The 17517-nt window shown below is 47.1% G+C and overlaps 1 protein-coding gene across 1 annotated transcript in view; it reads right to left on the bottom strand.

The window, feature by feature from the left end:
- Positions 1 to 17517, bottom strand: part of Vwa3a (von Willebrand factor A domain containing 3A) — a 61977-nt gene that overhangs the window by 13923 nt on the left and 30537 nt on the right. Inside the window, exons 17-24 of the mRNA XM_042689811.1 lie at positions 15946 to 16065; positions 11136 to 11210; positions 10798 to 10942; positions 9519 to 9714; positions 7021 to 7091; positions 4411 to 4554; positions 2778 to 2868; positions 1168 to 1278 (exon numbers count right to left, since the gene is read on the bottom strand). Coding sequence (XP_042545745.1) covers positions 1168 to 1278; positions 2778 to 2868; positions 4411 to 4554; positions 7021 to 7091; positions 9519 to 9714; positions 10798 to 10942; positions 11136 to 11210; positions 15946 to 16065 — 953 coding nt within the window. The remainder of the gene's footprint in view (positions 1 to 1167; positions 1279 to 2777; positions 2869 to 4410; positions 4555 to 7020; positions 7092 to 9518; positions 9715 to 10797; positions 10943 to 11135; positions 11211 to 15945; positions 16066 to 17517) is intronic.

Raw genomic sequence — 17517 nt, 5'->3', positions numbered from 1 at the left:
GATCCCTTACTCAGATTGCTACTGTTATTGTTTGGATATGAAGGGTTCCCCTCCTCGCTTAAAAACATCAACAAAAAGCTCACATAATGCTACGTAGCTGGTAGCATTATCTTGGAAGGTTCTAGAAAATTTACAAGGCAGAACTAAGATGGAGAAAGTAGTAGGTCACTGGAGGTGTGCCTGTGAAGCTTTTTTTTTTTTGGGTCCGGTCGTGGGGCCTGAACTCTGGGCCTGGGTGCTGTCCCTCAGCTCTTCAGCTCAAGGCTAGTGCTCTACCACTTGAGCCACAGCACCACTTCCGGCTTTTCTTTTCTGCTTATGTGGTGCTGAGGAATTGAACCCAGGGCCTCAGGCATGCAAGGCAAGCGCTCTACCACTGAGCCACCTTCCCAGCCCCATGCATGTGAAGCTTCTATCTGGTCCCTGGGTCCCTCCTCTTTTTCTGCTTCTTGTCCACCATAATATGCACTACTCTGCCACATTCTCCCCAACTCTCTGTCATGAGAGGCTGAAACCATGAACCAAAATAAAGAATTCTTTCCTTTAAGTTGTTCTCCCAGGTATTTTGGACACATTTACAGAAAGCTAACACAAGGAATCATTTAGGGGAGCTTGGGAAATCTCCATCCCTTTCCCAACCAGTCTTGGGTATGAGGAAACTGTTATTTATCTTGTGTATACCAGTCCTGGGGCTTGAACTCAGGGCCTAGGTGCTGTTCCTGAACTTTATTGGTGAAGGCTAGTGCTCTACCACTTGAGCCACAGTTCTACTTCTGGCTTTTTGGTGGTTAATTGGAGATAAGAGTCTTCCAGACTTTCCTGCCTGAGCTGGCTTTGAACTTTGATCTTCAGATCTCAGCCTCCTGAGTAGCTTAGGCTACAGGCATGAGCTACTGATGCCTGGCAGGAAACTGTCCATCTTGGATGGGTCCCAAAGTGACTCAGGGTCACAGGAGTCTCATTATTGACTTTCTTTATTCTCTGGCAGTATGGACGTTGCATATCCATTTTCCTGGGTTGGAAGAACTGAATTCTTTGAAGACAGGCCTACAACAGAGGCCCTTCAGGTAAAGCAGTAGTAGAGTGCCCGGTGGGCTTTCCACCAAGGCCTGCTGTCCTCACAAAGCCAGAGGGGCTGTTCAGACACTTGTGTAGGCTCCAGCTTACCCACATGATTCCCAGACTCTGTGTAGAACAGGGTGAGAGCTGCGTCTGCTGCCCTGGTTTTGGTCTTCTGCCTCTGTTCTGCCACTGCTTCTTTCCTGGGCAGATCTGCAGCTGGAGGACATTATTGGTTGGGTGAGTTGGTCTCATGGGTTCCTTCAGCATAGCTATACAGCCCGGCACGTTCCAGCTGTTGTACTCCTGTAAATGGGGCTCTGAGAGGGCTTCTAGGCACCTCTTGTCTCTACCCAAGGTCCCCCGACCTTGCCTGGATCAGGAATTGCTAGTTAGCCCCAGTGAGTCCTGATAGGTGCCAAGGGCTTTGTGCCGTCTCAGATTCACATTGCCCTCAGGTTACAGAGGAACTGGTAAGAAGTACAGGGAAGCCAGGGCTCTGTGGCTCACACCTGTAATCCTAGCAACTCAGGAGGCTGAGATCTGAGGATCACAGTTTGAAGCCAGCCTGCGCAGGAAAGTCTGTGAAACTCTTATCTCCAATTAATCAGCAAAAAAGTGGGAAGTGGAGCTGTGGCTCAAGAGATAGAGTGCTAACCTTGAGCAAAAAAGCCAAGCAAGAATGTGAGGCCAGGGGCTTGGAAGTTGGCTCAGTGGTAGAGTGCTTGCCTTGCATGCCTGAGGCCTGGGTTTGATTCCTCAGCACCACATAAGCAAAAAGAAAAAAGCCGGAAGTGGCGCTGTGGCTCAAGTGGTAGAGCGCTAGCCTTGAGCTGAAGAGCTGAGGGACAGCGCCCAGGCCCAGAGTTCAGGCCCCACGACCAGACCCCCCCCCCCAAAAAAAAAAAAAAAGAACGTGAGGCCTTGAGTTCAAGCCCCAGGACTGGCACACACACACACACACACACACACACACACACACACACACTCCCACCCTAATCTTGCTGACTCCTGAACTCTGTCCTGGGCTATTTATCTAGGTCTATACTTTCCTGCTGAAGCTGACTTCACACCACCACCCTCAGATCTCAGCCTCCTGTGTAGCTGTACCTTTGATTTTAAAATGAACATACAGTCTGAATGATTACATTCATAAAATAATGCTCTCTCATGACCATCAAGACCAGCTGGCACATCAGGAACTCCTTTGATCCTGAATCTTCTGTGTCATTAAAATGAAGGAACCCATAGAGAACCTCCTACCTAGGACTGACTGATAGGTCTTATAGGGATCATCTGGGCAGATGGGCAGGTACCTGGTCAATATTCACGATCACTGATTACTACTACTACTACTACTGCTGCTGCTGCTACTACTGCTACTACTACTATTGTTTGTCAGTCATGGGGCTTGAACTCAAGGTTTGGGCGCTGTCCTTGACTGTTTTGCTCAAGGCTAGCACTCTACCACTCTGAGCCACAGCTCCACTTCTGCTTTTTAGGTGGTTAATTGGAGATAAGAGTCTCATGGCCTTTCATGTTCAGGCTGGCTTCAATCCATGGTCCTCAGATCTCAGCCTCCTGAGTAGTTAGGCTTACAGGTGTGAGCCATCAGTGCCAGCAATCACTGGTTACTCACTTATCATCATGATCCATCCATGCATTGGTGGTACCTGGAGCTTTCCCTCCTTCCTGCCTTGGCTAGCACCATGCCTTACCTGGGAAGATGGCTGCTTTGCTACTGAATGCAGGCAACTTCTGAGGTTTCAGCGGAGGGCTCTTCTCTCTGACCAGGTCATCTTTAATGTTCTAGAAAACAGGCCATCTTTTCCATCAGAGGCCTGGTCCCTGTGGCAGCCCATCACTCCACCCTTGCTCTGTCAATCAAAAATGTCTGTATGGAGGAGGTGGAAGGATAGGAGCCTACCCTCAGATGTGCTTGACAGCAGGTTCAGAGGGGACTCTGAACAGTATGAGAAGGCGCCAGATTGCACTATGGGAGTTTGCCAGAATGTTCATGATCAGTTATCCACCCCTCATCCTACTAGGGTAACTTCTATGTCCACTCAAGTGGGGTTTTTTTGTTTGTTTGTTTGTTTTGTTTTTTGGTGCTGTCCTGGGGCTTGAACTCAAGGCCTAGGCACTGTCCCTGAGCTTTTTTAGTCAAGGCTAGTGCTCTACCACTGGAGCCACAGCTCCACCCACTTCCCACTTATTGCTGGTTAATTGAAGAGAAAAGTCTCATGGACATTTCTGCCCTGCTGGCTGCGAACCTGGATGCTCAGATCTCAGTCTTCTGAGTAGCAAAGATTACAGATGTGAGCCACCAGTGCCAGCAGGCATCTACTTTTTGTTTTTGTTTTGTTTCTTGGTGCTGTCCTGGGCTTGAACTTAGGGCCTGGGTGCTGTCCCTGAGCTTTTTAAGTCAAGGCTAATGCTTTACCACTTGAGCCACAGCACCACTCCCAGTTGTCTCTGAGTAGTTTATTGGAGATAAGAGTCTCATGGACTTTCCTGTCTGGGTTGGCTTCAAACTGGGATCCTAGATCTCAGGCTCCTAAAAAGCTAGGATTATACAGGCATGAGTCACCAGTGCCTGGCAGCAAGCATCTAAGTTTGAAAGGAAGATTCCTTACGAGGCATGACTAGAATTTGGAGACAGCTCAAGTCACCCAGGACTCTGTACCAGCTAATAACACCTTTGAGTAGTCTGTGGAAATGGCCTGGATGCTGCCCACTTTCGGGGCTCCCTAGCCCAGGGTCAGGAGGCCCACCTCAACCTCTTCACTAGGGGGGGTCGGCTCCAGAATTCCTGAAGAGGAAGCCTGAGAGGAAGATCTTGAGATCCTAGAGCTTTTCCCCTAGAATCTGGGAAGGCCTGAGGGAGGTCTTAGAATAAGACTGTGCCTACATGCACAGAATTCTCCACTAATACAATTTCCTGGCTGGGAATTAACTAATTACTCTGGGAGTGTTTTTGTTTGTTTGTTTGTTTTTTGTTTTTAAGACTATGCTGTGGTTAAGGGGTCAGTCAGGGCGTGGTTCCAGGATTTCCTGAAGCACTGCTTCAGGACGGAGGATCTTCCCAGTAAAGGTGATTCTGATTGTATGGGGGCGGGGGGGGGGGGGGGGTGATTTATGCAAAAGACATTTAACAGGCTGTGAATGGGCAGGCCCAGGTGACCTCAGGGTCCTGTATGCCACTGCTAAACTTTGGGATGCAAGCAGCAGGAGCCTATAGGGTGGGGGAGAGGGGATCTAGCCCAGCTATTTGGAGACCTAGGAAAGACCAGGAGACAACAAGCTGGACATAAAATCCTCTGTGTGTTATCAGGGAAAGGGGAGTCAAACCATTCTGGCCACCGAAGGGGCCGTGGGCTTGGGAGGACAGAATTTTCTGGGTTGGTTTTGCTTCAGCATCAGGTTGTCTGTCAGATCTGCCTTTTCCAGCTCTTTCTGTGAATGGTTCTTCAATGAGGCCACGAGTAAGGCACACTGCAAGGGGGTTTGAGAAGGTTAGAGATACCCCGACCACTGTGGACACACACACACACACGCACGCATGCGCGCACACATACACACACACACACACACACACGCACGCATGCGCGCACACATACACACACACACACACACACACACACACACACACACACAGCAAGGAGAGCCCCTTGATGCCTCTTTCTGTCCCTAGAATGCCACCTGGTGCTCAATGCTGATTTCCTTCCTTCCTTCCTTCCTTCCTTCCTTCCTTCCTTCCTTCCTTCCTTCCTTCCTTCCTTCCTTCATTCCTTCCTTCCTTCCTTCCCTCCCAGTTCTGGAGCTTGAACTCTAGGCTTGAGTACAGGCCCTGAGCTTCATTTGCTCAAGGCTAGTGCTCTACCACCTGAGCCACAGAGCTACATCTACTTCTGACTTTTTCTGAGTAGTTTATTAGAGATAAGAGTCTCACAGACTCTCTTGCCTGGATAGGCTTCGAATGGAGATCTTAGCCTCCTGAGTAGGTAGGATTTCAGGTGTGAGCCACTGGCACCCAGCTTGTGGGTTGATTTTATTAACAGTAAGTACCCCAAGGCTTAAGATATGGCAGGAACTGGGCTACTTAATACCTTAATACTTCAAACTCTTAGGCTGAGATGTGCCAACTACGCCTCAGGGCAGGTATGATTTAATCCCTGTTTTATAAAGTAGGAAGCCAAAGCTCAGTGAGCGTAAGGTTCCTGTTTAAGGCCACACTACTCAGGAATGGGGGCAGGGCTTTTAGGCCAGTGCTATTTTTATTGTAAGACACTTAGGCAACCATGCTAGTGGTTTGTGCCTATAATCTTAGCTACTCAGGAGGCTGAGATCTGAAGATCACAGTTCAAAGTCAACCCAGGAAAGTCCATAAGATTATCATCTCCAATTAACCACCAAAAATCAGGAGTGGAGCTGTGGTTCAAGTGGTAGAGTGCCAACCTGAGTGAAAAGCTAAGGGACAGTGCCCAGGACCTGAGTTCAAGCCCCAGTACAGGCACAAAAAACAATCAAACAAAAAATAATTATCTAATGGAGACCCCCATGTTCCCTCCATGTTCCCTCCTTCCCCCAGGGCTTCAACTCAGAGCCTGGGCACTATACCTGTGGCTTGAGCCACTATGCACTTGAGCCACAACTCCACTTCCAGCTTTGTGTGTGTGTGTGTGTGGTTAATTGGAGATTAGTGTCTTGTGAACTTTCTTGCCTGCTGGCTTTGAATCTACATCTTCAAATCTCAGCCTCCTTAGTAGCTAGGAGCATAGGTGTGAGCCACCAGCTGAATGATTCATTTTGACCACATTGTCGTTAGGTTCCTCTGAGCAATCTTCTTGACAAGGTCTCAATCTTGGTCAGTTTAGCCCAATTTCAGCAAAGAATTCTGTGAATTAATTTAATGCAACCCACTCCCTCCGATCAGACCTTTATCCACAATGGTTGACCTCTATGTCTTTGGCCTACCCTTAGTAAGAACCTCCTGCTTTGATATCAAGTTCTGTTTGTCATTTCCCACTTTTTCTTCTATTTTTATCAAAAGTTTTCCTGTGCTGGTATTATGGCTTGAACTCAGGGCCTGGGTGGTATCCCTTTGTTTTTTATTTTCTGCTCAAGGGTGGTGCTCTGCCATGTAAGCCACACCTCCACTTCTGGCTTTTTGGCTGTTACTTGGAGATAAGAGTCTCCAGGAGTTTCCTACCCTTGTTGGCTTTGAACCTAGATTTTCAGATCTCAACCTCCTGAATAGTTAGGATTACAGATGTGAACCACTGCACCCAGCATTTTCCACATTTTCTACTTGATAATTTCCAAATTTTCAACTTGAAAATTTCTACTTTGGTTACAAATCTCCAGTTCCCATTGTTGTATCTGGAGTTAAGTTCAATCTTTCCCTATTGCAATAATCTCTTTTTTCGGAGGGCAGGGGGTGGGGGTGGGGGTGTGCTTTTCCAGGGACTTGAACTCAGAGCCTGGGCCTTGTTCCTGGACTTTTTTTTGCTCAAGCCTAGTGCTTTACTACTTGAGCCCTACTCCAGTTCTGGCTTTTTAGTGTTTAATTGGAGTCTCATAGACTTTCTTGTATGATCTGGCTTTGAACCGGATCTGCAGATCTCATCCTCCTGAGAATCAAGGATTACAGGTGCGAACCATTAGTACTTGGCAATTGCAATGGTCTTCAATAAAATCTTCCACACCTTTTCTAACCAGCAATAAAGCCCTCTCCCCACCCCTATTAAACATGGCTCCCCACCAAAGCTAGGAAGAGGCAGAGGAGGAGCCAACCTAGAGTCCTCAGGGGGGAAGCTTGGGCTGACACCCCAATTTCACACTCCTGGAAGTGTGCATGCCTCTGTGGGAGTGTTGGGCCTCCTAGTTTGGCATACACTAGGAGCTTACTACACACTAGAAGCCAGACTAGGCACTGGGCTGCAGTTCATGCATACATACCTTCTGGGAGTAGTTGAGTGCCTTTTCTATCTCGGCTATGATAACACTGATGTCGTCACTCTCATAAATGCCTGGGAACAAAGCAAGTCATGAGTGGGGTGAGGGGGCATGTGGAGGGGCCACCAGCCCAAGGGGCCAGATGAGTTATAATCACCAGTAACTTAGATGGACATATGCCAGGGCAATTTAGGACACAGAGCCATTGCAACGCTACTAACGTTATAGCCACACAAATATCACTGAGTCAGGGAGGCTGGAGGCACTGTCTCTCAGCCTTGGTAACTCCTATGTTGTCATGATATTATTTACTTCATGCATTCATCAACCCATCCACTTGTTGCTTGCTGAAATGAGTATATAGAAGAGAAAATGTAAGCTGGGCACTGACGGCTCACGCCTGTAACCCGAAGCTGCGATCTGACAATGTGGTTCAAAGCCAGCCCAGGCAGGAAAGTCTGTGAGAATTTTATTTCCAATGAACCAGCAAAACGCTGGGCGCAGAGCTGTGGCTCAAGTGGTAGTGCGCTAAACTTGAGTGGCAAAAAAGCTCAAGGATTGCATTCAGGCCCTGAGTTCAAGCTCCAGAACCAGATACACACACACACACACACACACACACACACACACACACACACACACACACACAAGCTCGCACGTGTGCACGCACTAAAACATTGTATCCAGGGCTGGGAATGTGGCTTAGCGGTAGAGTGCTTGCCTAGCATGCATGAAGTCCTGGGTTTGGTTCTTCATGTACCATATGTACAGAACAAGCTGGAGTTGCACTGTGGTTCAAGTGGTAGCAAAAGAAGTTCAAGGTATAGTGCCCAGGATCTGGGCACTATCAAGCCCCAAGACTAGCAAAAAAAATGTATTCAAATATAAAATTTACCATTTCATTCTTTTTTTGTGTGTGGAGTAGTGATAGAGAGGACTGAGAATGGAACCTAGGGCCTTGTGTATGCAAAACACTTTTTCTTTTCTTCTTTTTTTTTCCCCCCCTATGGTCATGGGGCTTGAACTCTGGGCCTGGGTGCTGTCCTGGAGCTCTTTTGCTCAAGGCTAGTGCTCTATCACTTTGAACCACAGCTCCATTTCCAGTTTTCTGGTGCTTAATTGGAGATAAGACTATCACAGACTTTCCTGCCCATGCTGGCTTTGAACCTTGATCCTCAGATCTCAGTTTTCTGAGTAGCTAGGATTACAGGCATGAGCAACTTGTGCTGGGCTTGTAAAGCACTTTTTTTTTTTTTTGGGTCCGGTCATGGGGCCTGAACTCTGGGCCTGGGCGCTGTCCCTCAGCTCTTCAGCTCAAGGCTAGCGCTCTACCACTTGAGCCACAGCACCACTTCCAGCTTTTTTCATTTTGCTTATGTGGTGCTGAGGAATCGAACCCAGGGCCTCATGCATGCAAGGCAAGCGCTCTACCACTGAGCCACCTTCCCAGCCCTTGTAAAGCACTTTTTATACCACTAAGTTTCATTTCAGTTGGGTCATGTCTAAGTGTACACAGGTCAGTGTCATCAAACACTTTCTGACTTCTAGAACAGTAGTTTGGTATTATTTATTTACTTACTTATTTTACTATTTTGGTTAATCCGGGGCCCATGTAGTACAATGTACTTGCCCTACTGGCTCCTAATTTTTATTTATTTATTTTTAATATTCTCTTTTGGTGCTAGTTCTTGAACTTAGGGCCTGGGCAGTATCCCTGAACTTTCCCTTTAGAACTCTACCACTTGAGCCACAGCTCTTCTTCCTCTCCTTCTCCTTCTCCTTCACCTTCTCCTTCTCCTTCTCCTTCTCCTTCTCCTTCTCCTTCTCCCCCTCCCCCTCCTCCTCCTCCCCCTCCTCTTCCTCCTCCTCTTCTTCTTCTTCTTCCTTTTTGCTGGTTCATTACAGATAAGAGTCTCACAGACTTTCCTGGCTCAGGCTGCTTTCAAATGGCAATCCTCACATCTCAGCCACCTAAGTATTTATTATGAAAGGTGTGAGCCACTAGTGTTCAGCTAATGTTATGTTTTGCTTATTTCTTTACTTTTTTCTAGTCCTGGGGCTTGAACTCAGAGTCTGGGCACTGTCCCTGAGCTTCTTTTTTTTTTTGGTCTGTTGTGGATGCTGTCCCTCAGCTCTTCAGCTCAAGCCTAGCGCTCTACCACTTGAGCCACAGTACCACTTCTGGCTTTTTCTGCTTATGTGGTGCTGAGGAATCAAACCCAGGGCCTCATGCATGCAAGGCAAGCGCTCTACCACTGAGCCACCTTCCCAGCCCTCCCTGAGCTTCTTTACTCAAGGCTAGCACTCTACTACTTGAGCCACAGCGCCACTTCTGGCTTTTTCTGTTTATGTGGTACAGAGGAATCAAACTCAGGGCTTCATGCATGCTGGGCAAGCACTCTACCATTAAGCCACATTTCCAGCCCTAATATTATGTTTTGAAGTATGATTTACATGCTCCTTCTCTAAAATGTGTCAATAGCATAGAGATACCCATTTACCTGTTTCTCCAAACCAGTGGAAGCGACCGCCAGCAGCCTGGGCAATCTCTTTGTAGGCAGCAGCTGTGTCTGTCCGGCTGGCATAGCAGGCAGGAGGTGTAGTGTCCATGTGTGGCTCCCCCACATAGAAGAGACACACGTTCAACTGGATATCACAGCCTGCACAGGCCTCGGCCACGTAGGCACTGAGCGTGGGCTGTGGGGGAGAAGAGAAAGAAGGCTTGTAACCGAGGGCCTACAAGCCTCTGGCCTCCTGATATGTCAGTCTGATTGATCTTTCTTGGTCCTACTGTGTGCAGGGTCTCGTACTCAGCTCTGAACATGGAAATCCATGAGACTGATTTCTCTCAGCATGAAAAGAGGGGATGATGCTGACTTAGACTCTTGACTTGGTCACAGAAGATCTGGTCTGTGACCAGCAACATGGATGTCCCTCTAGGAGAAGGCTTGCTGAGCTAGGAACAGGTTTTTTTTGTTTGTTTTGTTTTGTTTGCTTGTTTGTTGGTCCTAGGGTTTAAACTCAGGGCCTGGGCTCTGTCCCTGAGCTTTTGTGCTCAAGGCAAGTGCTCTACCACTGGAGCTACAGCTCTACTTCTGGGTTTTTGGTAGATTATTGCAGATGAGAGTCTCATGACTTTCCTGCCCAGGTTGGCAACGAACTGCGACCCTCAGATTTTAGTCTCCTGAGTAGCTAGTATTATAGGCATCAGCATCTTGGCTTTTTTTTGTTTTGTTTTTTTGTTTTATTGTTTTTTATTGTTATTATAAAGGCAATATTCTGAGTGGAACAGTATCTTAACATCTTGTCAGTATAGTATACTTTATGAGGAAGTTTAGAAGGGTAGAAGAGTAGAGTACTTGACTAGCATGCATGAAGCCTTGGGTTGAGCTTCTAGCTCAAAAAAAGCAGAAGCAAAGCTGAGCAACCAGTGGTTCACACTGGGAATTCCCCATGTGAATTCAAGATCCCAGCTGGGGAATCTCAGATCTGAGGATCACAGTTTAAAGCCAGCCTAGGAATGAAAAGTCTGTGAGACTTATCTCCAAATTAACCACAAAAAAGCTAGAAGTGGAGCTGTGGCTCAAGTGATAGAGTGCTAGTCTTGAGCAAAAAAGCTCAGGGACAGTGCCCAGGCCCTGAGTTCAAGCCTCGAGACACACACACACACACACACACACACACACACACACACACACACACACACACACACACACACACGATCCCAGAGACGCTGCCTGTGAGCAGCAGGATAACATGCCCAGCACCAAGCCTACCCACCACGTCCTGGTCGGGGATGCCCCCTGTGAAGAGGTAGATGCCCTGGGATTGGTGTAATTCTTTGTCCTTGAAGTCCACTTCCATGGCTTTCCGCAGGGCGCTGAGCACGTTCCTGCTGCCTTTACAATGCAGGCCCAGGGCCCACCTGGAGAGGCAGGAATGAGGCTGAGGGGGTGGGCGAGGGGAAAGCAGTGGACACACTTGTCCTCTGACAGTTTCCCAAGGCGGTTGAGGGGCAGGGAATTTAGACCTCCCGGCGTAGTAGGGGGATGGAGAGAACCATGCCCACAGGCCTGCCCTCAGACACAGCTGGGGCAAGAGGCTTTGCTGTCACCTACCGCCAGGCACTCTGCAAATTGCTGTGGTTCACAGGGACCATCTCTGGCTTCCAGCTTTCAATTGTGCTTCCAAACCTTTGAAGAAAGCAAAGACAAGGCTGAGAAGGTGGCTTAGTGCTTGCCTAGCATGCTTTAAGTCCTGGGTTCAATTCCTCAGTACTGTACACACAGAAAAAGCCGGAAGTGGTGCTATGGTTCAAATGGTAGAGTGCTAGCTTTGAGCAAAAGCAGCTCAGGGACAGTGCCAAGACTGGCAAAAAGAAAGAAAGAAGCGAAAGAAAGAAAGGAAGGAAGGAAGGAAGGAAGGAAGGAAGCAAAGACAAAGGAAGTTGGGCGCTGGGGCCTTATGTCTCTAATCCTAGCTACTCAGGAAGGTGAGAACTGAAGATTGGTTTGAGGCCAGCTAGGACAGGAAAGTCCATGAGACTCTTATTAACCAACAAAAAGCTGGAAGTGGAGCACCAGCCTTAAATGAAAAAGCTAAGAGACAGTGTGAATTTAAGTCCCAATACTGGAACCACCACTACCACAATGACAATGACAATAATGAAGAAGAAGAAGAAGAAGAAGAAGAGGAGGAGGAGGAGGAGGAGGAGGAGGAGGAGGAGGAGGAGGAGGAGGAGGAGGAGGAGGAGGAGGAGGGGAAGAAGAAGAAGAGGAGGAGGAGGAAGAGGAGGAGGAGGAGGAGGAGGAGGAGGAGGAGGAGGGGAAGAAGAAGAAGAGGAGGAGGAGGAGGAGGAGGAGGAGGAGGAGGAGGAGGAGGAGGAGGAGGAGGAGGAGGAGGAGGAGGAGGAGGAGGAGGAAGTGAAAATTTTGCTTTGTGTATGCCTACTCAGTAGCCTAGTTCTCCTGGTTTTAGGAGAGCAAAATTCTGGGAGATTTTCTTTCCGGTTGTGACTTGTTCCTGAACATTCCAAGTACACAGAGCTGTAGTCCTCAGCTTTGGTTGGCTTCCTTTCTGACATACTGACTGTGTCTGCTGTCTCCTTTCTCTGCATTAACCCCCTATACCCCCAAGGAGCACATCAGTGGTTTTTTTCTTGGTTTTCTCTTTCTTTCTTCCTTCCTTTCTTTCTTTCTTTCTTTCTCTCTCTCTTTCTTTCTTTTTTCTTTCTTTCTCTCTCTCTCTCTCTTTTCTTTTTTAAAATTATTTTAGGAGCTGGGAAGGTGGCTCAAGTGGTAGAGCACTAGCCTTGAGCTGAAGAGCTGAGGGACAGCGCCCCCCCCAAAAAAGTTATTTTATATATGTATTTATATTTATTTTTTTATATATTTATTATTTTATTTATTTTTTGGTGCTGTTCCTGGGGCTTGAACCAAGAGCCTGGGTGCTGTCCCTGAGCATTTTCACTAGTGCTATCCAAGTTTGAGCCACATGTCTATTTGGCTTTTTGGTGATTAATTGGAGATACGAGTATCATAGACTTTCCTGCCTAGGCTGGCTTTGAACCTCGATCTTCAGGTCACAGTCTCTGGAGTAGGTGATTACGGCTTTAGGGAGGATTACAGGTGTGAGTAGAATTACAAGCGTGAGCCACCAGCACCCAGGTGTTATTTTTAATTTTTATGCCAGTCATGAGGCTTGAGCACAGGGCCTCACACTCTTGCTTAGCTTTTTTTCCGCTCAAGGCTAGCACTCTATCACTTAAGATATAGCTCTACTTCCAGTATTTTACTGGTTAATTGAAGATAAGAGCCTCACAGGGCTAGGATGTGGCTTAGTGGTAGAGTGCTTGCCTAGCACGCATGAAGCCCTGGGTTCAATTCCTCAGCACCACATACACAGAAAAAGCCGAAAGTGGCGCTATGGTTCAAGTGGTAGAGTGCTAGCCTTGAGCAAAAGAAGCTCAGGGACAGTGTCTAGGCCCTGAGTTCAAGCCCTAGGGCTGGCAAATATGAGAGAAAAGTTAAAAAAAAAAAAAAAAAAAGGTAAGAGTCTCACAGTCTTTTCTGTCGAGGCTGGCTTGGAACCACAGACCTCAGATGTCATCTTCTTGAATAGTTAGGATTACAGGAATGACTACCGGTGCCCAGTATCCTCCCTCCTTTTTTGTTTTGCAGGATGCAACTCCATTTCCTCACACCACCGTTTTCTCACTGGTCACCCGGTACCATTCATTCCTGGATCCTCTCCCGCCCCTTTGACTCCTCCCTTCCTGGCTTCTTTAGGCCATTCCCTTCCTCTACCCATTCTTCAGTAGTGATGTTTTCCAAGGGCTGCCTGTGGCTATCTTCTCCTTCACATCACCTCTGGAGGAGAGAGGTGCATTGCACGGCCTTCCCCATCCCCCATGGTTGGGAAGTAGGCATGATGAAGTAGGCATTGTCCCCTTTTGAGGATCTCCAGACCCAACATCCTCTGTTGATAGTGTATGTTTTTTGGTAGTACTGGGATTTCCAAGTTTATCTTTAAATCATTTTTTCCCTTCAAAGACATGCTGTACCTGGGACACCATCTTCTCTCCACCCCTCCCCCATCCTGCAGCCAAAGCAGTGACTCCCTTCTGTACCCTTAGCTCCCCAGCACCTCTCTCCTGCACCCCTTTTCAGGATGAACCTCTTCAGTTCATCCTTACATCCCTGCTTGTGCATTCCAAGATGAATATCTGATCACATTATAACCTTGCTTAAAATTCTGCACGGTCGCTGGGTGCTGGTGGCTCATGACTGTAATCCTAGCTACTCAGGAGGCTGAGATCTGAGGATTGTGATTTGAAGCCAGCCCAGACAGGAAAGTCTATAAGACTCTTAACTATAATTAGCCATTAAAAAAGCTGGAAGCAAAGCTGTGGCTCACATGGTAGAGTGCTAGCCTTGAGCACAAAGCTTAGGGACAGCACCCAGTCACAGAGTTCAAGCCCCAGGACCAGCACCAAAAAAAGAAGGAAAACAAAAGAAAAGAAAATTCCATGAGACTCATCTATAATTACTAATCATAGGGCCAGAAGTGGGAGGTATGATTGCCAGCCTTGAGTGAAAAAAACAAACAAGCTAGGCACTAGTGACTCAGGCCTGTAATCCTAGCTACTCTTGAGGTTGAGATCTGAGGATAATGTTTTGAAATTAGCTCAGGTAAGGAAGTCCATGAGACTCTTATCTCCAATAAACTTAAAAAGTTGGAAGTGGAGCTGTGGCTGGAATGGTAGAGAGCTAGCCTTGAGCAAAAAAAGCTCAAGATCAGCACCCAAGCCCTGAGGTCAAGCCCCAGTACACACACACACACACACACACACACACACACACACACACACACACACACGCACACACGCACGCACATGCACACATGCATGCATGGGCGCGTGTGCACACATATGCGTACACAGCCAAGAGAGAGCAAGAGGCTATGAATTCAAGTCTCAGTACTAGTACACATTAAAAAAAATCCTATAAAGCATCATAGTACTGTATAGGAAATGCCAGAGCAAAGGTAACACATATCCTTCATCAACTAATGGGGCTTTGGTCATGTAAATCTCCTCTTACATATATACTCATACTGAACTGCCTTGGGGGCCCCTGAAGATCCATCATGCCTCATTCCTTGTTGTGTGTGTGCTGCTACTGGGGCTTGATCTCAGGGCCTGGGCCCTATTCCTTGGCTTTTTTGCTCAAGGCTGTCACTCTGCCACTTGAGCCACAATTCCACTTCCAGCTTTTTGATGGTTAATTGAAGGTAAGCTGCTCATGAACTTTCCTCTCTAGGCTGGTTTCTTACCATGATCATCAGATCTCAGCCTCCTTAGTAGTTAGGATTACAGGCATGAGCCAGCAGCTCCCAGCTTAAAAATATTTAATACTAACTACTTAATAGGTTTAGGTCAAGTTCTATTTGGTATGAAACTAAGTAAAAATGTCCACCTTAAGTGGGTTTCTCTTCTCTGTCTTCCCTAATTAGTTGAAATGATATCCAATCTAAAAGCCTATAAATAATTTTTAAATTTAATAAACTTTTGTGATAGATTTATGGTCATATGCATAATATAATTTAAAACCATATAACATATACAGTAATATGTAAAATCATATATAAAATGTAATTTTAAAATAATATATGCAGTAATTTATAAAAACATATAGTGCAGCCCAGTACTGGTGGTTCATGCCTGTAGTCCTAGCTATTCAGGAGGCTGAGATCTGAGGCATAGTCCAAAGCCAACCTAGACAGAACAGTCTGTGAGAGTCTTCTCTCCAATTAATCACCCAAAAGCTGGAAGCAGAGGTATGGCTTGAGTGGTATAGTGTTAGCCTTGAGCAAAAAAGCCAAGCAAGAACTTGAGGGCCGAGTTCAAGTCCTGGTAAATGGCATGCACATAAAAATCCTTATAGTTTAAAAGTTAGATAGATAGATACATGCATACATACATAGAATGTAAACGTATATATCTTCAATTTTTATTTAAATTTAGAAATGAGAATCCCAGATGGTTGAAATTTTGTGGTCTGCTAGACCAGTCTAAATGCTCAAGACTCAGGCCTGGCTGAAGCCATCTTTTTGTTTATTTGCTTGGAAGCCAAATGGGGCAATGGGCTGAGTTACATTATCCTGGCTGATAGAGTACTGTGTTTTGGGGCCACTTAACTACCTTCACCCCAGTGAGACATTCTTGCTATCACTTAATTATTCAATGGCCCAAACAAGATCACCTCAATCAGATAAAGTGATTGGCCTTCTTGGACTGCTGGGTGGGTGGGATGTCAGTATCTGTGGTCTGTCTACCTTGGGCTGAGCCACAGCCCAGCCCAGCCCAGCACAGCAGGTGTTGGAGCCCTCCGTCCCTCCCCGCCCCACCGGAAACCCAGGAGCACCTACGCAATGAGGTTGAAGCAGTCCTTATTGGACAGCTGCTCCTCCAGCAGCAGCCGCAGTGAGTGCTGGATATGAATAATGTACATGGAATTGGTCACCGAGACGTCCAGCAGTATCACCACCCTAAAACAGAAACACAAGCTTCAAGCGGAGAACTGAAGCGCTCAGATAACCTTCATTTTGTTCCATTTTACTATTTAAAGTGTTTTCCAGGGACTGGGTGGAGGGTGTGGGGGTAGATTTTTACAGGCCAAATTTACAGCTGGCCAAAATCTTCAGTCTGGTGGTGGTGGTGGGGGGGGGGTTCTAAGGTCACAGTAGACTATAGAGGGGGTTGTGGCACATTCTGGCCCAGGAACTTTCTATAATGGAATGAAGACTTGTGGCGTAGACCTGGCTTAACAGCTGGGTATAGGCACATTATGATTTATATAAATGTCTTCACTGAAAGGGTTAGTATTCAACATTTCTATAGATCAAGGTCTTTTTGCAGAGAAAACAGAATCCTAAGGAATGGAGCTAGGTGAACCTGGGCCTCTGGGAAATGTCTATCTTTTAGTTTTCAGTATGTGTGTGTGTGTGTGTGTGTGTGTGTGTGTGTGTGTGTGTGTGTGTGTGTATGTGTGTGTGTGTGTGTGTGTGCTGGCACTGGGGTTTGAACTCAAGATCTAAGCACTGTCCTTTAGCTTTTATTTTGCTGCAGGTTATAACTTTATCACTTGAGTCACACCTCCACTCTGACTTTGTGTGTATATGCTGGTCCTGGGGCTTGAACTCAGGGTCTGGGCCAGGGCATTGTCCTTAATCTTTCTTTTCCCCCTCTAGGCTACCAGTCTACCTCTTGAGCCACAGCTCAAGTTGTGACTTTTTGGTGATTAACTGGGTAAGAATCTCATAGGCTTTCCTGCCTGGGCTGGCTTTGAACCTCCATCTTCAGATCTCAGCCTCCTGAGACCCATCACACCTGGCTAATTCTGGCCTTTTGACTTTTCTGACTGGGCTGGTTTTGAATTTGCAACCCTCAGAGCTCAACCTTCTAAGTAGCTAGGATTACAGGGGTGAGCCACCAGCGCCCAGCTCTCATTTTTATCTTTAAGCTCTCCTGCCCCAGATCCAGCCAGCCCTATTCTGTCTCCCTCTAATTTTACTACTTTAAATCTCCTCTCTATATTCTCTGTCCCTCTCTGTCTCTCTATCTCTGTCTCTCTCTCATATTGTGTGTTGGTCCTGAGGCTTGAACTCAGGGCCCTGAGTGCTGTCCCTGAGCTTCTTTTTTTTTTTTTTTGTCGGCCGTGGAGCTTGAACTCTGGGGCCTGGGCGCTGTCCCTCAGCTCTTCAGCTCAAGGCGAGCGCTCTACCACTTGAGCTACAGCGCCACTTCCGGTTTTCTGGTGGTTTATTGGAGATAGGAGTCTCATGGTCTCTCCTGCCCGGGCTGGCTTTGAACTGCGATCCTCAGATCTCAGCCTCCTGAGTAGCTAGGATTACAGGCGTGAGCCACCAGCGCCCGGCTCCTGAGCTTCTTTTGCTCAAGGCTAGCACTCTACCCCTTGAACCAGACCCCCACTTTCAGGC

Source organism: Dipodomys spectabilis, unplaced genomic scaffold (assembly GCF_019054845.1).
Source record: "Dipodomys spectabilis isolate Male_0828 unplaced genomic scaffold, ASM1905484v1 ptg000127l, whole genome shotgun sequence".
NCBI classification, from domain to species: domain Eukaryota; kingdom Metazoa; phylum Chordata; class Mammalia; order Rodentia; family Heteromyidae; genus Dipodomys; species Dipodomys spectabilis.
This window is presented reverse-complemented; position numbering and strand designations above follow the sequence as displayed.